This window comes from Leguminivora glycinivorella, chromosome 21 (genome assembly GCF_023078275.1).
Source record: "Leguminivora glycinivorella isolate SPB_JAAS2020 chromosome 21, LegGlyc_1.1, whole genome shotgun sequence".
Lineage (NCBI taxonomy): Eukaryota > Metazoa > Arthropoda > Insecta > Lepidoptera > Tortricidae > Leguminivora > Leguminivora glycinivorella.
This window is the reverse complement of record NC_062991.1, coordinates 558,571-583,237: the sequence shown is the minus strand read 5'-3', so window position 1 is coordinate 583,237 and position 24,667 is coordinate 558,571. Positions and strand designations below refer to the sequence as shown.

At 36.8% G+C, this 24,667-nt stretch overlaps 1 protein-coding gene across 1 annotated transcript in view; it reads right to left on the bottom strand.

Annotated features, from left to right (window-relative positions):
* LOC125237555 (fez family zinc finger protein erm-like) overlaps window positions 1–21,644 on the bottom strand; it is a 109,254-nt gene extending 87,610 nt beyond the window's left edge. Inside the window, exon 1 of the mRNA XM_048144686.1 lies at window positions 21,553–21,644. Coding sequence (XP_048000643.1) covers window positions 21,553–21,595 — 43 coding nt within the window. The 5' untranslated portion in view covers window positions 21,596–21,644. The remainder of the gene's footprint in view (window positions 1–21,552) is intronic.
* Between the last annotated feature and the right edge of the window lie 3,023 nt (window positions 21,645–24,667).

Below are 24,667 nucleotides of genomic sequence, written 5' to 3'. Positions count from 1 at the left end.
GAAGGTTTATATGTATAATAACATCCATTAAATAGTGGAGAAGTACTGTTATTTTTGAGGTTTCTAATGTGATGTCGTAAATAATTACATGCGGGTAGATTATATTTATTTGTCTACCCCGAACATTTATATAAATTAATATCGGGTAGTTTTGTGTTGTTTACATCTCCGGTGACATTTTGCTGGGACGTCAGTCTTCCGCGACCACGGCCAGTGCAACCTGGCCGAAACGTTGGGAAAAACCGGCCAAGTGCGAGTCGGGCTCGCGCACAAAGGGTTCCGTAGCAGCAAATATAATAAACCAATAACTTAACCAAAATTACAGTTAAATCAACCTATCTCAAAAACTATAAGAGATACTTTGATCAAACCAAAAATCGTTGAAAGAGTTAATTAGCATGCATCACCTCTATTTTTTTTAGAATTTTATACCCCGTAGTTATAAAAATAGAGGGGGGGGGACATACTTTTTACGACTTTGAGAGCTGATATCTCAAAAACCGTTCACTTTAAGAAAAATGTTTTTTAGAAAACTTTATATCATTTTAAAAGACCTTTCCATTGATACCCCACACGGGTATGTACATCGAAAAAAAAATTTTCATCCCTCAGTTACATGTATGGGGGCCCCACCCCAATTCTTTTTTTACTATTTAGTGTCATAATTTTGTAGCGGTTCATACAACACATATTCCCATCAAATTTCATCACTGTAGTACTTATAGTTTCCGAGTAAATCGGCTGTGACAGACGGACAGACGGACAGACGGACAGACGGACAGACGGACATGACGAAACTATAAGGGTTCCGTTTTTGCCATTTTGGCTACGGAACCCTAAAAAGGTAAAAATAATGTTAATTCATCGCTTTCGACCTGTATGTGACTTTAAATATGTGTACAAAGCGCGAGAACTTAGTGTTATCTTGATAAGGGATAGGGATAGCGATAGGGATAGCGATAGGGATAGCGATAGCCATAGCGTTAGCGATAGCGATAGCGATAGGGATAGAGATAGGGATACGGATACGGATACGGAAACGGATACGGATACGGATAATATGGGTATCGTTAGAGGGATACGGATAACCGGTCGGCGGTCTCTTACAATCAAAGTGCTCTAAGACGATCGTTGTTTGCTTGCTTGAAGATTACGTTTGCGATAAGTATAAGCAAAATGTAAAAAATTGTAAGGGATAATAGAAAAAAGTACTTTTTACCCACCGATCATATAGTGTCGAAATACGGGCTATGTGGGATGTTTATAAAGGTTTCCCCAGCGTATATAGAATTACCTACGCTGTGGTCGATGTGTAATATTTCTACAATCATTTCAAGCAAAAGTATTATGTGCAATCGAAATAATCGCAGATAAATATACCAGAGAAACCTAAGGATCCAAATGAAAATCTTAATGAATACTTTTATTACGCGGGCGAAGCCGCGGGTAAAAGCTAGTATGTAATAATACAGCGAACGGTTATAGCGAAGAGAGTCGAATAACATCTTGAGAGACTCTCGCTAGGTGATCAAGGGCAGGGGCGGCTCACTCCGCGATTCTATCGCCGCGCTACATGCCGGTGGCCGCGAGTTCGCGGCCCATTCACTGGTGACGAGACGAGCTTCGCGCGGCGCAATAGAATTCAATGTCAGCTGCTCGCGTGCGGTCCCTTTGTCAAAGTAGGTAAGAATTTAGAATGGCGGCATTTTTTTTTTCAATTTAATTTATTAAAAAATAAAATAAAGTTTTGTAAAGATCAAAGGAGTGAGCCTTCTGTACTTATCATCATCACTACATAGTATAAAACAAAGTCACTTTTTCTGTCCCTATGTCCCTATGTCCCTTTGTATGCTTAAATCTTTGAAACTACGCAACGGATTTTGATGCGGTTTTTTTTAATAGATAGAGTGATTCAAGAGGAAGGTTTATATGTATAATAACATCCATTAAATAGTGGAGAAGTACTGTTATTTTTGAGGTTTCTAATGTGATGTCGTAAATAATTACATGCGGGTAGATTATATATATTTGTCTACCCCGAACATTTATATAAATTAATATCGGGTAGTTTTGTGTTGTTTACATGGGGTGACATTTTGCTGGGACGTCAGTCTTCCGCGACCACGGCCAGTGCAACCTGGCCGAAACGTTGGGAAAAAAGGTAAAAATAATGTTAATTAATCGCATTCGACCTGTCTGTATGTGACTTTAAATATGTGTACAAAGCGCGAGAACTTAGTGTTATCTTGATAAGGGATAGGGATAGCGATAGGGATAGCGATAATCGTAAATTCGTAAATAAACTTAAAAATAAACTTATGCTTGAAGCGTATTACACTGTTGACGAATTTTTCAACGACGTGCACTCTTGAACTGGTTCACTATACCAACCATTTTGAATTATAAAATTGAAATGTATCTTCGACAGCATGTTTGCATTAACTATGTAAGTTATAAGTGCCGACTGTAGACACTTAATAACAAAAAATAACAAAGAAGAATGTATTTATATGTAATTTTGTTGACATGTAAAACTATGTTTGATAAAGGAATAAATGAATGAATGAATGAATGAATGATAGGGATAGCGATAGGGATAGCGATGTCACTACATAGTATAAAACAAAGTCGCTTTCTCTGTCCCTATGTCCCTTTGTATGCTTCAATCTTTGAAACTACGCAACGGATTTTGATGCGGTTTTTTTTAATAGATAGAGTGATTCAAGAGGAAGGTTTATATGTATAATAACATCCATTAAATAGTGGAGAAGTACTGTTATTTTTGAGGTTTCTAATGTGATGTCGTAAATAATTACATGCGGGTAAATTATATTTATTTGTCTACCCCGAACATTTATATAAATTAATATCGGTTAGTTTTGTGTTGTTTACATCTCCGGTGACATTTTGCTGGGACGTCAGTCTTCCGCGACCACGGCCAGTGCAACCTGGCCGAAACGTTGGGAAAAAAGGTAAAAATAATGTAAATAATCGCTTTCGACCTGTATGTGACTTTAAATATGTGTACAAAGCGCGAGAACTTAGTGTTATCTTGATAAGGGATAGGGATAGCGATAGGGATAGCGATAGGGATAGCGATAGCCATAGCGTTAGCGATAGCGATAGCGATAGGGATAGAGATAGGGATACGGATAGGGATACGGATACGGATACGGAAACGGATACGGATACGGATAATATGGGTATCGTTAGAGGGATACGGATAATCGGTCGGCGGTCTCTTACAATCAAAGTGCTCTAAGACGATCGTTGTTTGCTTGCTTGAAGATTACGTTTGCGATAAGTATAAGCAAAATGTAAAAAATTGTAAGGGATAATAGAAAAAAGTACTTTTTACCCACCGATCATATAGTGTCGAAATACGGGCTATGTGGGATGTTTATAAAGGTTTCCCCAGCGTATATAGAATTACCTACGCTGTGGTCGATGTGTAATATTTCTACAATCATTGCAAGCAAAAGTATTATGTGCAATCGAAATAATCGCAGATAAATATACCAGAGAAACCTAAGGATCCAAATGAAAATCTTAATGAATACTTTTATTACGCGGGCGAAGCCGCGGGTAAAAGCTAGTACTATTATATATTCTGTGTCAATGGTCAGATGCAGAAGGCGGTGATCTTGGACACGGCGCGAATAGACCGATGGTTCCTCTTTCTACAGCCCTGACCACCGGCAGCTTTGGCCCTCTGAGTTAAGTGGGCCATTTTTTTCAGTTTTTTTTTGGATTTGGAATTTTTATGTGGTTTCCACTCAGAATCGGGAGTTTTTTTAATCCTAATAGGAGAAAAAAGGGTCCCAAGGTTTTTTCCAATTCCGTTACCATTTTTTCATACATTTTGTATGGCGGTAACGGAATTAAAGGTTTGGAAAATGTATGGAAATCTTGGGACAATTTTTTTCTGCTATCAGGATCGAAAGACCTCGCGATTCTGAGTATGAATCGTAAAAAAATACCCACCTTACAAAAAAAGTGGGGTGGGGTTACAAAAAAAATGGCCCAGGTATTATATTTGTTTTTTAAGTGTTTTTATTTTCTTTTACATTCATTTTGTACGCAAATGCCTAAACTAGAGAAAGAAAATGAATAAACGATGATTTATTTATTTTAACTTTATTGCACGACACAAAATTGTACAAATGGCGGACTTAATGCCTTAAGGCATTCTCTACCAGTCAACCATTGGATCAAACAGTAACTTTAAATAGTGCAGGATGATTCGGCTACGTGAAATTAAAATTTAGATCGGTATGACTATGTCTGTCTGTGTGTAGCAGCCCTTAGTCATAGAATAGTGTTGTCCATTCAGGTCACATGAATAGTCGTCCCAATTGGTAATCAATTACGAGGTCAACGACCCTTACCTAAACGAAGATGACGTTATATAACGTCAGGCGCGCTTTTATACTTCGTATCAACGTCTTTGATGTTAAAATTGCTATTTACGGGCCATGTAATGTAACACGTTAACCGACGTTACAGTCACAGGCAGTATCTAAGCAGAAAATGTGTTCAAAATGATCTATACATGCTTTCATGTTAAAAAAATTGTGTCTAAGTAAAAAATCTTTTGTAAATACTTTTTCTGCCCTCCGGCTGGCAAAATTAGGCCGCTGCGCTAAACGAAGGTGCCGTTTCCCGGGTCCGTCGAACAGAAAAATTACACACCATTTTCTAGTTACTACTACATTTTCTAGTCAAATTGGATTATTTTAGTTCCATTATATTTAATTTCCACAATTTCACGTCGGCCTGTCTGTATTATATCTATTCTAAGTATCTTTATATGTATTGAATAGGACAAAAATATGAGAAAAGAAATAAAACGCTTTAATGTAAGGGCAAAAGTTTAATAAACTACCATTAACAATACATCATCACTACATAGTATAAACCAAAGTCGCTTTCTCTGTCCCTATGTCCCTATGTATGCTTAAATCTTTAAAACTACGCAACGGATTTTGATGCGGTTTTTTTTAATAGATAGTGATTGTAGAGGAAGGTTTACATGTAGGTATAGTACCCGTCTACCCGTGCGAAGCCGGGGCGGGTCGCTAGTTTACTTAATATAAACACAACAAAATATTCTAAATAACCAAGCTGGTGGTCTTGCATGTTTTTCGACGACTAAAGTGAACCACGAAGAATTTCGTACATTGACCCACCTGTTCCTATCTCTATCCTTCATATGAATCACTGACCTTATTTTCACCTATCTGCGTCTGTCTGGTGACTTGGCCATTAATTATGGCTTAAAAAAAATGTTATGGCAGAATCAATAGCTAAAATAAAACTATCTGTAGATGACCGAGGAGAGCACGTGCAGATATTTTTGTTCACGTAACCACATCTCGGACACTGGCGTTCAAATATATGAAAGAGGCGCGTTCCTAGCACATAGTCTAAAGCTCGTGTAGGTGAACGCGTACTATGCTTGTAGGAGTGAGATATGACAGGTCGAACTGTTCGCGTTTTGACAGGCGGTAACTGTGAGGTAACCGAGAGGGGGTGGGCGGCACTATCAACGGGGAGCCGGATTGACCATACTGTACGATAGTACTCTTTATTATACTGTGACGTAACTGTGTAGATATAACTGAACGACTGTATTACCAGTTCACAGCGGATTAATCAGAGTGACTGGCCGGGAACGGCCTCGGGAACCGAATTTAACAAGTTCAATGACACGTTCTACATATAGCATTTGTGGCGTGTAATAAAATAACAATGTTGACGTCAAAATTAAGTATCTACACACCTTTCTATATCGGCTGTAATAAGTTCCTACAGTGTGTTAGACGCCGTGAAATTATTACGTAATCAGAATTATTAATTAGTTATTTACCCTTACATCCTTATCCTTTCTTTTCCCCTTCTCAGCAAAAGTAAGGAAAACTGTTAAAAGTGGTAATAACTACAAAAGACTTAATTAATCACCTAGACCCCCTACCATGTCATCAAAATAAGCAAAGCAAAGCTATCGTAACTGCATTCAGCCCGCGCCTAAAAATGCAGCCGCTTATGCAGGTAGCGTGCACGCAATGCACCTAACTAGGCGCTTCGCAATAGGACGGTGCATCGTTGCCAGAACTAGTTCAATCACTAATTAAATACTATGTATGAATTACTAGCTAATAACCACAAAATTAAAATTTTGAAAAAACCCCCGACCGCGACCTAGTGGACCGATTTTCATGAAACATGGCTAAGAACACTCCCGACTAACACAGCTTTCAAATAAAAAAAACTAAATCGAAATCGGTTCATCCGTTCGGGAGCTACGATGCCACAGACAGACACACACACAGCCAAACAGACAGACAGACAGACAGACACGTCAAACTTATAACACCCCTTCGTTTTTACGTCGGGGGTTAAAAAGAGACGAAAAGTAGCCTATGTCACTCTCCATCCCTTCAACTATTTCCACTTCAAAAATCACGTCAATTCATCGCTCCGTTTTGCCGTGAAAGACGGACAAACAAACAGACACACACACTTTGCCATTTACACTATGTATTACTATGAAAGTATGGATTGTTTGCCCTAAATAAAATTTTTGGTACAGTCAGCCAAACAAGTGGTTTACCACTTTTCAACCTTGTGTTCAAAAATAGAGTCGAAAAGTGGTAAATCACTTTCTTGGCTGACCGTACAAGCATTTATTGCTGACTGTACACTGTACAGTCTCCAGGCAGATAAAACTCATCAAAGCAATTTCAAAAACGTCAAAAGTTGTTTTATCACAGAGACGTATGCAAATTTTCAGCTTGGAAGTTGGGTCTTTGACTTGCAAGATTTGACCCCTGCATCACTTTCTTATAGTACTGACTTTAGAGGTCCACTATTTTTGTGCTCGCCAGATGGCGCCACTGTAGACGTAGGTTAAAAAAATTTTGGTTAACATTCATAACAAATATTCTTATAAAGTTCAATTTCGCTTTAGCATTAAACATCTTTTAACTTAAAGTGAGTTTGTGAGTAACAATACTAAAGGTACAGTCGGCAAATAGCGGGTGAGAAAATTCTGTCAAGCCTCGTTAGTTTTCTTTATGAAAGTTGTGCTCACAAATATATGTCGGAGAACGACCAAAATGTAGTTTAAGATACTTTTTATCACGCTATATTTGACAAATAGAGCAAACAAGGGTTTTACAACTTTGTACAACCTAGCTGGTATTCGACTGAGTTCTGCCAAAACGTCAGAGAGGACGCTGCTGTCTAAAAGAACATAATTGAGAAACAGATGATTGGAGGCTGTCAATCGATCTGGAGGACAAATGATTGAGTCCTGGCGTTGTTGGAGATTAATCGGTTTAATCCGGCGGTTTGCTCGAAAATCGAAATAACAGGCGGAATGTATTCTATGATATGATTTGGTGTGTAATCGGTTTTATGCAGTAAAGCCTCCGCCACACATAAAGCGTTTTGATAGCGTAGCGTTAGCAGAGCGTTAGCGGAGCGCAATGATAGCGGTGCGCCGGACGAACGCTGGCGTTAGGCTCGCAATCCACGCTCGTTAGTTCCCACCGGCGTCCGCTGGGCGCAACGCCAGCTTTTGTCCGGCGCACCGCTATCATTGCGCTCCGCTAACGCTCCTCCGCTCCGCCTACGCTCTCAAACGCGCATGTGAGGCCGAGCTTTAAATTCTATGATATGGACATGGTATTTCATTAAAAGCTCTCATAAACAACTACGGAAGGTCCTGACAACGGTTCTGGTATGATACGCCCACGATCCGACATATAATTTTGAAAACATAGTAGTCCACCAAACAACTTCCATTGATTAAAAGCTCGGCCACACATGCGCGTTTTGAAAGCGTAGGCGGAGCGTTAGCGGAGCGTCAGCGGAGCGCATTGATACTTGATAGCGTTGCGCCTTGCGCCCAGCGGACGCTAGCGGGAACTAACGAGCGCGGATTGCGAGCGGAACGCTCGGCGCACCGCTATCATTGCTTCCGCTAACGCTACGCTATCAATACGCTTTATGTGTGGCGGAGGCTTTAAATTATGAAAAACCCCCGACCGCGACATAGTGGATCGAATTTTATGAAACATACTCACGACTAACTCAGCTTTGAAACAAAAAAAAACTAAATCGAAATCGGTTCATCCGTTCGGGAGCTACGATGCCACAGACAGACACACATACCCAGACAGACAAACAGACAGACACGTCAAACTTATAACACCCCGTCGTTCTTGCGTCGGGGGTTAAAAAATTCAATAACCAATATGACTAATAAAAAAAATTGAGTCCAACCCATTTATAGCAGGAAAGCATGTTAAATTGGTACAAGTAGGATGTGACACGTTCCATTGATGTGTAATGCGACCTAGAAAAGTGCTAACTTTAGATCACTTCAGGAATTTATGATCAAGATAGTAATGTGGATGTAGGTGACCCCAAAAACTGCGAACGAGTGTGTTTATCTATCTAATCTGGCAAAACTGTTGCCATAGCGCTCTCTCGGTTTTGTATTTTTCCCCTCACTAGCTTGGAAACACGTGTTTTGTCCTTTAATACCAGCGGGTAAAAACGCATTTTATCCAGTAGTGGGTAAAGTAATTTGACCTTGAATAAAGTCAAATTAACTGCTTTAAAATTGATAAAAATAGGTAAATCCAGTAATAAAGACGATTTACCACCTGTGAAACTACTGGGAGCAGTGATAAACGCATTTTTTGCGTTGTAGTTTCCTCGCTATAGTGAGGGGAAAAGTTTTGTGTTACACTCGGGTGCAAATGTATTTTACTTCTCGTGTGTTAAAAAACTCGCAAGTTCAGGATTCTATTCTCGAACAACTCGCTTCGCTCGTGGTTCAACTATAGAATCCTTTCACTTGCTCGTTTTTCAATTCCACACTCGGCAATTCCATACAACTTTGCCCCCTTGTATAACAAATAACTATTATTTGTGGATATTATTTGTAATTTTATTAGTTACTAACTTGATTTAAACTTTCACGATTATTACACATCATTATTTTTAAAATCGGGACTTAATCGCGTATAACTACATATTAAACTGACCTCCAACGTTTCAAGGACGGCGTTGTCCCCGTGGTCTCGGAGAAGACCCCGTTTGTTCTCCGAGACCACGGGGACAACGCCGTCCTTGAAACGTTAGAGGTCAGTTTAATATATAGTTATACGCGATTAAGTCCCGATTTTAAAAATAATGATGAGTTACTAACTTTCCCCCACGGCTTCGCCCGCGTACGTAATCTTGTTTTTCCATACAAACTTTGACCCCCATTTCACCCCCTTAGGACTATCCACACACAGGCGACGCATGTCTTTAGACGCAGAAAGGACGTTTTAAATTACATTCGGGCGGCGTGGCGCTGACGTCCTTTCCGCGTCTTAAGACATGCGTCGCCTGAGTGTTGGTGGGAATTTTGAAAAATCCTTTCTTAGTGCTCCTCTACACCATATGTGCCATATTTGGGATCACTAGGACCAGCGGTTTCGGCTGTGCGTTGATATGTCTGTCAGTCAGTTCCTTCTTTTATATATTTAGATTTTTTAAATAAATGATTTAAATAAAGGCAGCTATAAAGGGTAATTTTTAGACAGTTGTTAATGGGTCCATTTTTGAAACACTGCAATAAATCAACATCTGATAATATCCAATGAAAATTACACTAAATTTGTATTATTCATATCTATCAATTTCAACAACATTCAACAACATTTTCCTTTTATTTAAAAAATGTGAATAGCAAACATAACTTCTTCAAAAGACGGTAAGGTACAGCGGGGCAAATCTCGACTGGAGGGCAATTGTAGCTGATCCATTTATTCCATTATTACACTATGATGTTGAGTTCTACATGTATCCACTGAACACGCCTACCATATATAACCGGTGGACACTCTATTTAATAATGCAAACATTGTAAAACATGGAAAAAATGGACCAGTTACATTTGCCCCCAGTCGAGATTTGCCCTGCTGTACCTTATGGAAATTATTTTAAAGTGATGACTACACTGTAGACAACTGACCAAACAACAAAAACAAAAAATTACTTTAACAAGGAAAAATTCAAACATTTTCTAAAACTTGGCTCACATAAAACCAACATAACCTGTTATGTATCACGTCATAAAGAAAAACAAACATATAATTTTTTAGAACTATGAAGACATTCTGGGCGACTGCTTCCAAATCCTTCCAGCCTAGCCCACTTGCGCCAGCCTCTTTCTCCACTGGCCGCTTCCACGTGGTACATACAAGCACACCTCGGACACTGGTGATCAAATATATGAAAGAGGCGCGTTCCTAGCACACAGTCTAAGCTCATGTAGGTGAACGCGTACTATGCTTGTATGAGTGACATATGACAGGCTGACTGAAGAAATTAATTCTCAAATCAAAAACTAAGACAATCCATACTAATATACAATATTATAAATGGGAAAGTGTGTGTGTCTGTTTGTCCATCTTTCACCACAAAACGGACCGACGAATTGACGTGATTTTTTAAGTGGATATAGTTGAAGGGATGGAGAGTGACATTGACTACTTTTTGTCTCTTTCTAACCGCCCTTTTCCCTAAAATGGGGGGGGGGGGGTAGAAGTTTGTGTGCATTCCGTAATTTACGAATTTACCGCGTACGAAGCCGCGGGCAAAAGCTAGTAACACTGTAAACTGAAATAGGCGTCAAATAGGGACAGCACTTCAAAAAAACTTTGTCAATAAAACTTTCTAAAATTCCCAAGTACTGTAGAATACATAAAACTAGAAAACGGTTTAGCTCGCTAGCCAGTAACTTGGTTATGTAAGTGGTTCAAGGTGGGTCGTTGACACAGACAATCCCATCAGACCGCCGCCAGACGCCAAAAAAACCACAAACCGGTTTTTTGCTCACTTTAGCTAGACTGAAACACATGTTGGCCAACTGCTAGACAATTTTGAATCATTGAGAATTGTTTAATTGGTTATTAAAAGTTTTTGTACGTTTATAATTAACTTGCAATGTTGGTATTATACACGGTGCTCGTGAGGATTGTGAGAGATTTAACCACGCATTTCTGAGGCCAAAAGATTTTATTTTTTTTACTATTTATGAATGTATTTTTCCAAAAAAAGTAAATGTTATTCATAAAACTGTCACTTCAAATGAGTTTTAACGTTTTTTTTTCTGAAAACCTCATGTTTTAAAGGTAATTTTACTTCTCATTTTTTGAACTCTATCAATGAGGATAATGAGACTATTCTCCATAATGGCATCAACACTGTTAAAAAAGTCTTTTGTACTAAGTAATAATTTTTTTTTTCAATTGTTAATGACTCTGAAACTAGGCGAAATCCAGAAATATGCTTTTAAAACAATGCTCACAAACACCGTGTATGTTTGAGTCAAACCTTGCAAGATCAATTAGACCTACTTCCTATTATTCAATTGAGCTGAAATTTTATATATTTGTACGTTGGATGGTGACACAAATAGGTAAAGACAAAGAAAATGGAGTAAGGAAGCATATTGTGGTAAAAATTTGCAGTCAGAGTGCAGTACTGCCATCTCTGGACACAGGAATAAAAACTTTTAGAATTTCACTTTGAGAAATTGAGCCTAAAATGTTACATTCAATCAGAGTTGCAATCTAACGGAGTATCAACAAAAATTGTGACATCATTTACACAAGTATAATTTTTTCTGTATGTTTCCGAGGAACATTTTTTTAGACTATTTTATCTTATATGTAGGTTTAAATATGTCTTTGGTAATATAGTAACTAACATTGAGTTGATCTCATGACGGAAGCAGGAGGTGGCCAAAAGAACGCTATAATAAAACAATGCAACCTTATTGTATTTGTTACTGTAGTTAGATTTGTTTTGAGGATCATTTAGTTGTCTGATAGAAGAAAAGTAAGTCATAAATTGCTTTCAAATTTTAAATAAATCCCTTGATATTTTGTTTTACAAAAACGCATGGTCATCATCATCATTGATCACAATAGTTACTTAAATAAAATGTTAAATGAACCTGTTGATTTTATCTTTGACAAATGTAGCTATAATGCTGAAACGCTAAAATTGTTGGTAAGAAAGTTGGCATGGATAAAAATGTTGGTGCTATGATGATGACAGATATCTGAGGAAAGCTAGTTATTAACATTTACATAACACTACATAAATGCTGAATGAATATGTAATGCATTGGTAGATTGCATAAGTGGAATTATTAATTAAATAATGTATTGTAATCGTAATTATAGCTTGCACAATTATGAATTGAACAAAAGTAAAGACCTTAGTATTTTTCTTACAATTAATTAATGGATAATGTAATTTAGCATTTTATTGTGTACCTTTAACATGTAGTACCTACTTTCTGTGATTACCCTGCCTTGACCTGTAAAATGACAAGATTAAACGAACTTACCTGAAGTGAAGTTCAATCTTGATTATATGAAGTATTTTGTCCTGGATATAATAACATTGTAGTTATCCCGCGCCAGCGCTACAAACCTCGCGAATCGTTTATAGATGCCAAAAAGAAAAGAATTGACACGAACTGTCACCCTGACGTTTCATATAGTTTAGAGTAATCACGCACTAAATGGGAAGTGACCATGGACTCATGGTTACTCGAGGAGGGTGGGACTATCCCCTATCCAGGACAAAATACTTCATATAATCAAGATTGAACTTCACTTCAGGTAAGTTCGTTTAATCTTGTCATTATATTTGTATTTTGTCCTGGATATAATAACATTGTAGATGTTTAGAGGTAATGAAATAATTTACAAAACAAATTATCTCAGAAATCATGGTTGTATATAATATATATACATATATCATGGATCAAATTGTATCGAAAGTAAACTAAAAAGCAATAGCATTACTTGCTATGTGAAATATTTCAGGTAGAATTGACTCGAGGAAAACAGAGTCTGCAGGGTCTATCCTGCTATTGTAATAGGTCCTTACTAGGAGCAACCTGTGTGTGCAACCCATCTACTGAGTTAAATATCTTAACCTGTATAACAAATATTGATATCTAATATAATAGATTGGTAAATTCCAGTTATCTGAAGCATCCCATGCGTTACCAAACCTTTTATTCACTGTTAAGCAGTGTCTTCATGACTTTTACCTTAGGTGTTTAATGTGAGACATGATAATTGTAATTTGTAATATGAAAATACATAATAGAGATAAATTAATACCTAATCATTTAGTATTAAGTAGTCTATAAAACATACATAAAAAGAAAACACGGGCATTGTGTGCTTGTTACCCTTGTCAATTATTTAATATGTTCGACATAAATGATATATATGAAGTCATAGTTATACCTTGTGAATTTATATTCCATACAAACATAGCCTCTGGGTATCAACCATTGACCTAAGAATATGAAAGGTTTAATTATTACTCTTTATATATATATATAATCTTCAGAGGATATCACTGTCCTCGATAAACTTATTTTACCCTACCTACCTACCTATACCTACTAGCCATATATATGAATTAATAAATAAATATTATAGGACATATAATAATAATTCGAGACTATAAGTTTCAAAGTCTTGATTAAATTGTCAATAAGTAGACTGACCTTGTATCTGCTGTATGCAGGTACTAATCGTCGATTGTATATAATATTAATATTCTAAGATGGGAACAAAAATATTTTCCCAGTCCTGGTGCATCCTGAGGCATGTTTGGAGCTGAAAGTCCATTACCTAAACCTCTATTTAAAACCTTTGTCGCTATACGGTGACTTGAGTATTTAGACCAGATAGCCTCTGTTTGGTTTTAAAAAGCATTATTTAAAAGTCGTTAATTAATCACTTAACCAAGCAAAATAGTCCCTTACTTACAAACTATACCAAGTAGTTAGTCCGTTACTTCCCAATTAATCCATTAACTTGCTAGCTTGCTACCCTAGCTAAACCTAATTCCATTGTGTTGTATTTTAATAATTTATGTAATGTTTATATATATAGGTATATTAAAAAATATGACGTTTTAGGTATTAATCACTATTTTACTTATTTGTTCTAGTATTTCTCACAAAAAAGAAATTTATAACACAATACTAAACGAGATGGTAATCACTAGCAGGACAGCATTATATATAGACCATATAATGTAATTATTTAGGGGCTGTGATAACTTTAACCACACTCTTATGTTGATGTTTTATGCTTATGTCTGCAGTAAGATTAATAAAGATCATAATTAGACAACGAAATGTGCATAAGCTCCTTGAGATTAGCAAATCCTATACAGATATTGTGGAAAACAGTAAATGACAATTCTCATTAAATTTAATAATTACAACTGTATACGATCCCTTCTGTTTCCAATATATTGTCATGTCTGTAAATATGTTCTACTTGAACAGACTAATAAGCTTAGGTTGGACCTTTAATCGATGACTAATAGAAAAGTATCTTAAGTAGATAAACAAAAAGATCCCTTATGGATCCTATTAGGTCTAAAATTCAATTATTATTGAGATATAATAATAAGATAATTAAATTGATTGAAGTAATCAATAAATGAAAGTAGTATATAATAATATATTTCTCATTATGACAAAAACATTTATAGGTATTAACAAAATCAAATCCTCTTTCCTGGTCTACTATAGATAATTGGGTGGTCACTGGTCACCCACCCAAGAATTGATCTCGCCCGACAATGCTATTTTGGTGATTGAACGAGAACTGTGATAATCCACGTGCAGTGGGAGTTATCTTATCATCATATCAACTTTATCCCCCAACCGTTTAAAGTCGGTATGGTATGGAGTAGTTTCTAAAATAAATTTTGAAGTACATACCAGTTACAGTGCTATTTATTCAAAGACCTCAGGATAGTTAAGACTCTAATAATTAAAATCTAATGATTTCTGCTATATTTGGAAAACAAGTCTGTGTTTGAACCAAGATCTCAATATATATACCTATTTCATACCAACTCAATAGAGTTGACTTAGGTAAATCTTTCTAATTATCAACCTACATACTTTACTTGATCCATTGACCCATTTCTAACTTTATATGACAGCTGAATACAAAATAGTCACTATTGGCATGAGCTTGTGCTGAATCGCACCCTATGATAGCTAAAAACATTGTGATAGGGCTCTAAACCATTGTGGGGTAGATTGTACCCTTGCCATATGAAGACATACAAGTCTAACATTTAAATGAGAGTTTGAAGCCTTGGGATTGCTAGGTATTTATAATAATTAAATATAATTTTGTATTAATATGAACATCTCACTTAATCAATTTTTGTATGCTTATTGCAATGACTGATTGTGGTTGATCCCAATTCCAGTGTACCTTCTTTACCTATCCTTTTATATTTAAAACAACATATTGAATAATAATTCAAAATTTGAAAACAATAATAAAGATTTAATCTTTTTTTTTTTTTTTTTTTTTTTTGAAGTAAAAATAAATAAATCAGTAACATTACATTAACTTCACCAAAGCCAGTTGAGCTATAAGATCATAAAATTCCAATGGTCAACTGAGCCATCCATTCTAACAATTTTTATCAAAAATTGACGTTTAAATATGAATCATGATACATATACTTATGTTAAAGTTAAAATATATGGAGCGAGCAGCTCCTAAGCATATTATGAGGTTAAGTTATGATTGTGACATTTATACTCTTTATGAGGGTGCCAAAAAATGATTTTGCAGCACTTAGAGAATTTATTTTACCTTATGACATAACACTAACAGTGTATGTCCTCATATAAATATAGGTATATCAATTTGTCAAATTGTACAAAGGGATAAATATGAATATTCATCATTGTAATATGATATGAACTAGAACAGAATTTTCCAGAAATTACCTTTTTACGGTAGTATTTTATTCATTTTATTGTATTAATCAGAACGAAATTTTGGTTGTAGAGGAGTTATAAAAATTACCTATACTTATAGTAAATATTTTTCTGACTTAACTGAGCCCAATCTATACATAGATTATAGATGTTCAACATAGACCTTACTGCAGAGACCATTTTAATTGCAACTAGAATACTGTTTTATATGTAAACAGTAAGTATATGAGTATGTACTTAATTAGAATACAATAATGTTTAATGTAGCATGCTTGCCTGAGGACAAAATCTTGATCAGATTGTGCTCTAGTCTAGACATCTATAGATCTAGTACATGTTCTACCTGTATATGTAAAAAATTTTTGCAATGAAACATCACTGGCTATAAGAAATTCCTTAGGTATAACTATACCATAACTGTCAGTCATCCCACGGATGAGGAGCATTTCTTGTTCCTTATTATTAGATTTCATTATTGAAAAGTTGGCACACTTGGTTGCCGAACGGGAAAGGCTACATTGCTAAAATATTTATCCCGTGAATGAGAGTTTACATTTGCTAGCCCCACGGGCTAACAGGAACATTCTTAACTACTCATCGGTAGACTTTATGCCCTTGTAATAAGGATTACAAATGATCAGTTAACAGTCGCCAATAGTACTCTTGCAGCATTGTTGAATATTTGGTAGGCACAGCAGTAGCATGTCTAACACATTCAGTAGCCTCACAGGCATTAGCCTCACAGGCATTAGCATGTCTTAACACATTCATCCCACGGATGATAATTTATTATAGAATATTTAGCATATCTGTTTGCCCCACGGGCTAAAGTTACAATAAGAATTTTATTGGGATCCAAATATCTTCATTCCACGAATGAAGCACAATCCGCACGCGAATTGTGATGTCAGATGCGTATACAGAACTCCTTTATTATATTTGTCCAACGACAATTGACGATGCATGTATAAAAAACCTTACCAAATCTCCGTAGAGGTTAGAATGTGAGGTTAAATATAGGTACTAATTAATATATTATACCTCTATGTTTCCCCACGGGAACACTTTTAGTGAATTTGATAAGTTCATAATTCATAACTAAGGAATGTCCTTGTTAAAAATCCAATTGACAAAAGTTGTAACTTACGTTCATCACTCTCATCCCAATATTTATTACATTTCGGTTGCCATGTAAACACCGTACACCACACACATGCTGCACCGTATTTTGCACTGAATAATACCGTTTTAAACATAATTGTATTTATTAAAACTACGAAAAACTTAATAAAAACTCGAAAGCTATCGGTTTGCATCCATCCGCGTGGAGCGCGCGCGAAAATATGAAACGTCAGGGTGACAGTTCGTGTCAATTCTTTTCTTTTTGGCATCTATAAACGATTCGCGAGGTTTGTAGCGCTGGCGCGGGATAACTACAATGTTATTATATCCAGGACAAAATACAAATATAATGTTTTAAGAAACTAAACATTGTAAACTTTATTCACCCAGGATTGTAAAGTTATTTTTTTATGAGATAGGAGGCAAACAAGCACACAGGTCGCATGATGGTAAGCGATCATTGCCGCTCATGGACCCCCGATTTTGGTACACCCAGTTTGCGAGTTGAAATGTGGCGAAATCACAAAATGTATACTGCTCGTGCATAGAAAAGTCGAATTATAATATTTTTAATATTTAATTAGCTACTTGCCAAATATTGACACAAATTGGAATAAGGTCATGTCTGTTCAACTAAATATCGGAACACGCTTCTGTTGTAAAGGCAGAATCTGTTCTGATATTTTTGAGTGCTTTGGCAGCTCTAATGTACCTGATGGTGAATGTACCTACTTAGGTTTATACTCAAATTTAGACAAGTGGATGAAGATGAAAGTTGGACAAACTGCTGTGTTACACAATGACTCTGAATATCCATTCTTAATATTATAAATAGGAAAGTGTGTGTGTCTGTTTTTTTGTCCGTCTTCACAGCAAAACAGAGCGACGGATTTTACATCTTAAGGTACTTTTTGATTATTTCTAACCTAACTAAAGGAAGTGGGGCCCTAAAATAGATGGAAGTTTGTATGGGGCATTTCACAATTTTCCAATTTAACAGTTAAGCAAAGCTATGGGCAAAAACTGTTTTAATTTTCAAGAAAAAACTCGCACTATGTCACTTGCACTTAAAAGAAGATCTGAACTCCAGAAAAAAAAACCGCTCTCCAAAGATGAAAAAATTGAGTTAAGCAGACTATACAAACAAGTGAATAAACAAATAAAAAAGGAATATGAACAACACAGATCACGAATCATAGAAAAACACCTTATTACCACAGGAAGTCTAAAAAGAGCCAATAAAGAGCTAAACTCCGGCAAAAAATGGATCTCACAACTAAACAACGACGTACAGAGACCACACATCCTAGAAACAGCTACCACATTCTATGAAAGCCTGTACAAATCCTCAAACAGCAAATCACACTATGAAATTGAAACTAGATCCATGGATAGAGACGAAATTCCAGAGTCTTTCGATGAAAATGAAATACTGAAACTGCTAAAGAAGATGAAAACAGGGAAAAGCCCAGGTTGTGATGGCGTAACAAATGATATGTTGGTTGCTTCTAAAGAGGTTCTACTGACTCCTATAGCGCAGCTTTTTAATAAGATTCTATTACAAGAAAAAGTCCCTAAACAATGGGTAGAGTCCGACATCGTAATCCTCTACAAAAAAGGCGACCCAAGGGATATTGCAAACTATCGCCCAATCAGTCTTATGTCCAGCCTCTACAAGCTGTTTGCAGTAGGATTACAGAGCAGAATATCTCCAAAGATCGAGCGCTTTCTCACAGTGGAACAAGCTGGTTTTCGAAAAGGTTTCGGTACTGTGGATCATTTGCAAACGGTAGAGCAACTCATTGATAAACATAGAGAGTTCCAAATACCACTCTACACCGCCTTCGTTGATTATCAGAAAGCGTTCGACTCGATAGAGCATAAATTTATATGGGAAGCGCTGGAAGAAGCAGAGATAAATAATACTTACATAAACATACTTAAGAACATATATTCGAACTGCAAAAGTCGAGTAAAATTAGAAAACACAGGTAGATACATAAATATCGAAAGAGGTGCCAGACAAGGAGATCCGCTCTCTCCGACTCTATTTATAAGTGTCTTACACCTGGTTATGAAAAGCTTGAATTGGGAATATAAAGGAATCAACATAAATGGAAAATATCTATCTTACTTGGCCTTTGCAGACGACTTAGTACTACTGGCGAGAAACTGGAAAGAACTACAATATATGATAAATACTCTACATACAGCTAGTAAAAAAATCGGTCTTGAAATGAATCTTCAAAAAACAAAAGTAATGACAAATCATGTAGAAAGAGACATATTCATAGAAAACACTAAGCTAGACTACGTAAAAGAATATATTTATTTAGGTAAGCAAATATCCTTTAGACCAGATAATAACACGGAAGAAGTAGAGAGACGGGTAAAAAAGACATGGAACAAGTTTTGGAGTCTGGCTAATGTGCTTCTGAGCGCCCTACCACTGCACTTGAAAAGAAAAGTACTGGATTCATGTCTTCTCCCCACACTAAACTATGGCTGTCAAACGTGGAAATACACAAACTATATTAAACACAAGATTAGAGCATGTCAAAGGGCGATCGAAAGAAAAGTTCTAAATATTAGACTTATCGACAAAATAAGACATAAGAATATACGGGAAAAAACAAAAATAATCGATGCCCTCGAGCACTCATTAAAACTCAAATGGCAATGGGCAGGTCACGTCGCGAGGATGCCAGATGACAAATGGGCAAAACGACTTACCATCTGGAAAGGCCCGTTTGGCAAACGAGGATCAGGGCGGCCCCTAGACGACATTGAGGCAGTGTCGAGCAACTGGCTCACAGAGGCACAAGACCGAGAACGGTGGAAGAGGTTGGAGGAGGCGAAGGGGTCAAGGAAAATTTTGTAAAGTGTTTATGGAATAAAAAGGCATTTTATTTTATTTTTTATTTTATTTTATGTCACATGCCATAAGAACGACAAGTCATTCCATAATAAAATAAAATTATAAAGTTTATGAAAACTAGTATGTAGAAAGTCGCACAATGACCCTATTTAAATACCTATATTTTAATTATATCAATAGATCATCGATTGACATGTCAATTGCTCATGAAACATTATTAGAGGCTTGGTACAAGGATTAAGAATTAAATTAAAGTCAGATGAAAAGGTGACTGAAACTATGTTGCATTCAAAGCCTAAGCAGTAGGAGATAGGTTTGCCCTTGTTCCAATAATGAATATTCTTATCCCATGTATTTAATTGCTGTTTTTGTACAATAAAGTGTTTAATACCACAAGTCTTTGTGTTTATTTAATAATCAAGTATGTACCGTAACCATAGGATTAATTGAGTTTTCCAACACAAGAATTTGTGTGATTTGAACAATCTTTAGTAATAATGTGTTACATTACCAACAGCTGAGCATTCATTATTTCAACTTCTAGTTGCTCAACTAAGAATGAATAGATCATACATATTTGTAGCTTTTGTATCGGGGACATGAAACCTCCTTTTGTCTAAGTTTTCACTGAGTTCACAGGTTAGATTTAAGATTTATTTAACTTCTTCTCTGACTATTTAAATAAATTGTGCTCTTACATATTAGTTACTGTGAGTTGTGCAATAAGTCTTAAAGCACATTTTTTACTTGCCTTTAATGATCATTGGAACTGTCATTGCCACTAGTCAACCACAGATTTTGCAATAAAAATTTAGATCAGTCAAGGTTAAAAAAACCACTTTAAAAATTTAGGTTATAGTCACCAAACAGACACGTCTAGGTTAATGTAAGTACACCCAGGATCCGGTACTCCCCGTGTGGAACTCGTGGGGAAACAGGACAGTCAGTTCGCAGCCGTCAGACCACTCCCTCCGCACCAGTTGATGGACCGTGGAGCCGCTGCCTAGCAACACACTTTCACTATTGCACAATGGACCGTGTCCTCAATACATCAATGTCACAGCAGGTAGGGCAGTAACCTCACTATGAACAAAGAACTGGCACACCTCACCACCATTGTCACTTCACTCGTCACTCGCCGGTATTCACACCATTATCACTTCACCTCACAACACCTGTGTATTTCTCATCGGGCCAATCAGATTCCAATTGGAAAAAATGGGTCCGATGCAATGTTGACGACTGTCAGATGGAGCTCCAGACGGGAGACGGGGGCTCGGCGGGCACTGACCTAGCGTCAGCTGACCGCTCGGCGCCGCGGGAGCCCGAGCCCCGCAGCCTCCGGCGGCGCGAGCAGGGCCGGCCGCCAGCCGTCAGCCAGCCGCCCGGCGGCGAGAGGTCGCAGACAAAAAAATCGATAGGTCGTCAACCTCTGACGGTGGCGGCCCAGCCGGTCCCCGGCCGAGCCCGCGCCTCCCGCGGGCTCCGCGGCCCCGCCGCCCGCTCGGTGTCCGAGACCCGAGGCGCTAGACCGCTCGCGGACCCGAATTCGCCATTTTGAAACGGGAACAATGAAATATTTACTTTCGAACGACGGGACGGGGAAGAATTCTTCCCGGACGAATTACGGAAACCGCGCGAAACGGGGCGCGTCTCGAACGCCGCGCCGCTGTAAATATATACGTACTCTGACTAGAAAGCCCCTCGTCGCCGCTGCCGATATCCGACATCTCAATCCACACCGAATTCTACAGGCGATCCGCGATCTTTTCGGATCGCTCTCGGTCAACTGGAATTGTCTATGCTTTTGAAGCCATCAAACTGAGGTTCTTTATAGTAGCAACATTACGTCAAAAAGTTACGCTTATTGTGTTTGAACGAAATAAGTAAAATCCTAATAATATTACCACAAAATATGCCCTGTAGTGATAATTTTAAACTTAAAACTACTATTTTTATTCTTATATACGTTTAATTTTCATCATCAAAGAAAAATAAAGGAATTGATCCTCATATTGTGGTTGCGCTCCTATAAAGAACCTAGACGATGCATTCAAAAGCTGAATTTACATTTTGCGGTTGTGACATCCTTTGTCATTGCTTGTTAAAAAGTTTTCTTTTAATGTTTCGTATTATAAATTCCTTCCAAAAGTAATTTTTATTCACTAAATGAACGAAATTTCATATTTCTGAGGCCAAAAACTATAAAATACAATTTAATTTTAAGACAAAGAAACCATAGAGAATTAATTTTTTTAAGTGCATAGAAGAGAATATTAGATTTTATAGTTCACTCAAAAAATACATTTATTGAATTTAATGTACTTAATTATAATTAGTGCATACACTGACCTCAATAACAGGTAATAGTTTTGCTATATCTTCTGAATTAACTTAGAAACATCCAAACATCTTTGTTCCATAACTACCATATCCTCACTACAGAGGGCGCTTATAGTGACTTTATAAACCACAGCAAAAACCGTATACCTAACAACTAACAAGCAATAATTTCAATATTTTTGCCAAGTGCTTCAAGTTCGTGTACAGAGAAACACAGTACAAGTTGCGCAGTACAAGTGAAAACGCAGCTGTAGGAGGCTATGTTTTAAAAAGATTACTAGCGCCATCTTCGTTTAGCTTTGTACGTTTAATGTCATCCAAATATCTCACTAGAATCTAGAATACAAATGTCTGTTAGATCACAGGCCTTTTTTGTCATCCAAATACTCCATTCAGACTTTTTCAGTTACTCCAAAGCTTCATTTTATTTTAGCACTATTAGCACTAAACCAACTTCATTGTTATAAATGCGAAAGTAATTCTTGTCTGTCTTAATTTTGATTCTTTCTGCTATAATTTTAGAGCAGATTTTGACTTCAGACAAAGAGGATCAAGTTATATATGTCTTTGCTTCAGATGAACATCGAGGTTATTTCCTAAATCATCATCATTAATGATGGAGACATTATAAGTTTACACTTAGGGAAAGGAAGGGAGCTATTTACATTAATTATACTATAAGGAATGAAACAACAATAAATATTACAAATGACTATAATTTTGTCACAATTTTTCCATACAATGTTAATAACTTTTTACCTTATCACTATTTATAATACATTACTTAACCATTATTAATATTGTATTACATTATTTAAAATTCTTTCAGTTTAATTTCTAATTTTAAATTCCACGGAGTCAGTTTCAGATGAGACATTTATATTTATTTAAAGTAAACTCACGAAGGACCATACAAAGTTAAAAGTAATTTTGAAAAACCTCGAGTACTTCATATGATACACTAAAATGTAATTCGATTAGATCTTATTATACTAAAAATATTTCTTGCTTAATTCACTACGAGAAGTATCGTTAAAACTGTACAAACGTATTTTATGTTACCTAGCGAATGCGGCGAAGGGAACGCGCGACGCGACATTTACGTTTCATCGTGAGTTTTTGTAACTCTATAGCATAAACATCACAGAGAATAATGTATGGAGAAAATGAACAGCGCCCCCAAACGGATATACTGGTAACCTAAGAAATCACAGAAATCATATATCATAGCATAGATCAAACAAACGTTGTTCGATCAAACAAACGACAAGTTGTCTGTCTTTAATCGCAGCTTGCAGCTTTCGAGCGTCAATTTTTGTAAGTTGAAGTCAACAGAAACATTAAAAATGCCTCGTTACGCCAACACTTACAAAATTACTTGTTTGTTCTATCTACATCTAGTGTGTGTCTGTGTGTGCGTGCGTGAATTGCGTGATGGATGACACAGACATGGAAATGATGCGCGTGTATTGCGCTCGCAATAGCCCAATAGGAGCGTCCACCTACAAGTGTGTGTTCAAGATCATGCGAGAGGCGTATTCAATACATATCTCCCAGCATGTCCGCTCTCCTTCCTTTCTATATCTGTGCTGGTAACCAATTAACTAACTGTGAAGTTTACGCTATCGAGTAACGTCTTAAACGTCAAAAAACTCATGATTAGAGGCTCTACTATTACTCAGTCTCTATTGTACATTTTGATCAAAACCGTAACGATTCGTTTAAAATTTATTTGATTTTAATTTACTAACTTTCCGCTAGGGGCGCTGTTCAAAATCCCATACAAAATTAGGCTTACCAAAACTCGTCACGTTTTCGAAAATGTACACTAGAGGGCACTGGTTTACCGCAAAAATGCGAAACGAAATTAGCCATCTACGTCTCTATCGCTCGTGTATATTTGAGAGATAGAGACACATAATAATTTCGTTTTTTTGTGCAGTAGCTTTTTTTTGACACCGAGATTGTCATGATAATTGACAAAGTATCGCAAATTAGGAAAATGCGGATATGAGCCGACTATAGGGGCTTCACACATTGTTATAGCGATTCTAGAAAAACGAGATATCGCTGAGAACGTGTAAAAAGGTTTAAGTTGGAGGGTGTAGCACCATCTTAATACACTTAAAAGAATCAAAGCTGGTCACTTTGTGTCGTTTACAAAAGAGACCCGTTTTCAATCTCCAGTGTAAGTTAAAAATAATAAGGAAAATTAAGTACTAAATTAGTCAGGAATCTTATAATAGTTAGAATTAAATCAACCTGTTGCGTTCACAAGAGCAGCATTTTAGTAACCTGCTTAGACTAATTCGGCATCTTATAGTTAAAAATGACAAAATGGCGCCTTATAATCGCGCCGCGCGTTCCGTGCGGGGGTCAAACTGGCATAACCAGGGGGCCTAGTCACCAAAAGACAATAAAAACTCGACTCTCGTACTAATATTAAAGAGTGTTTTCAA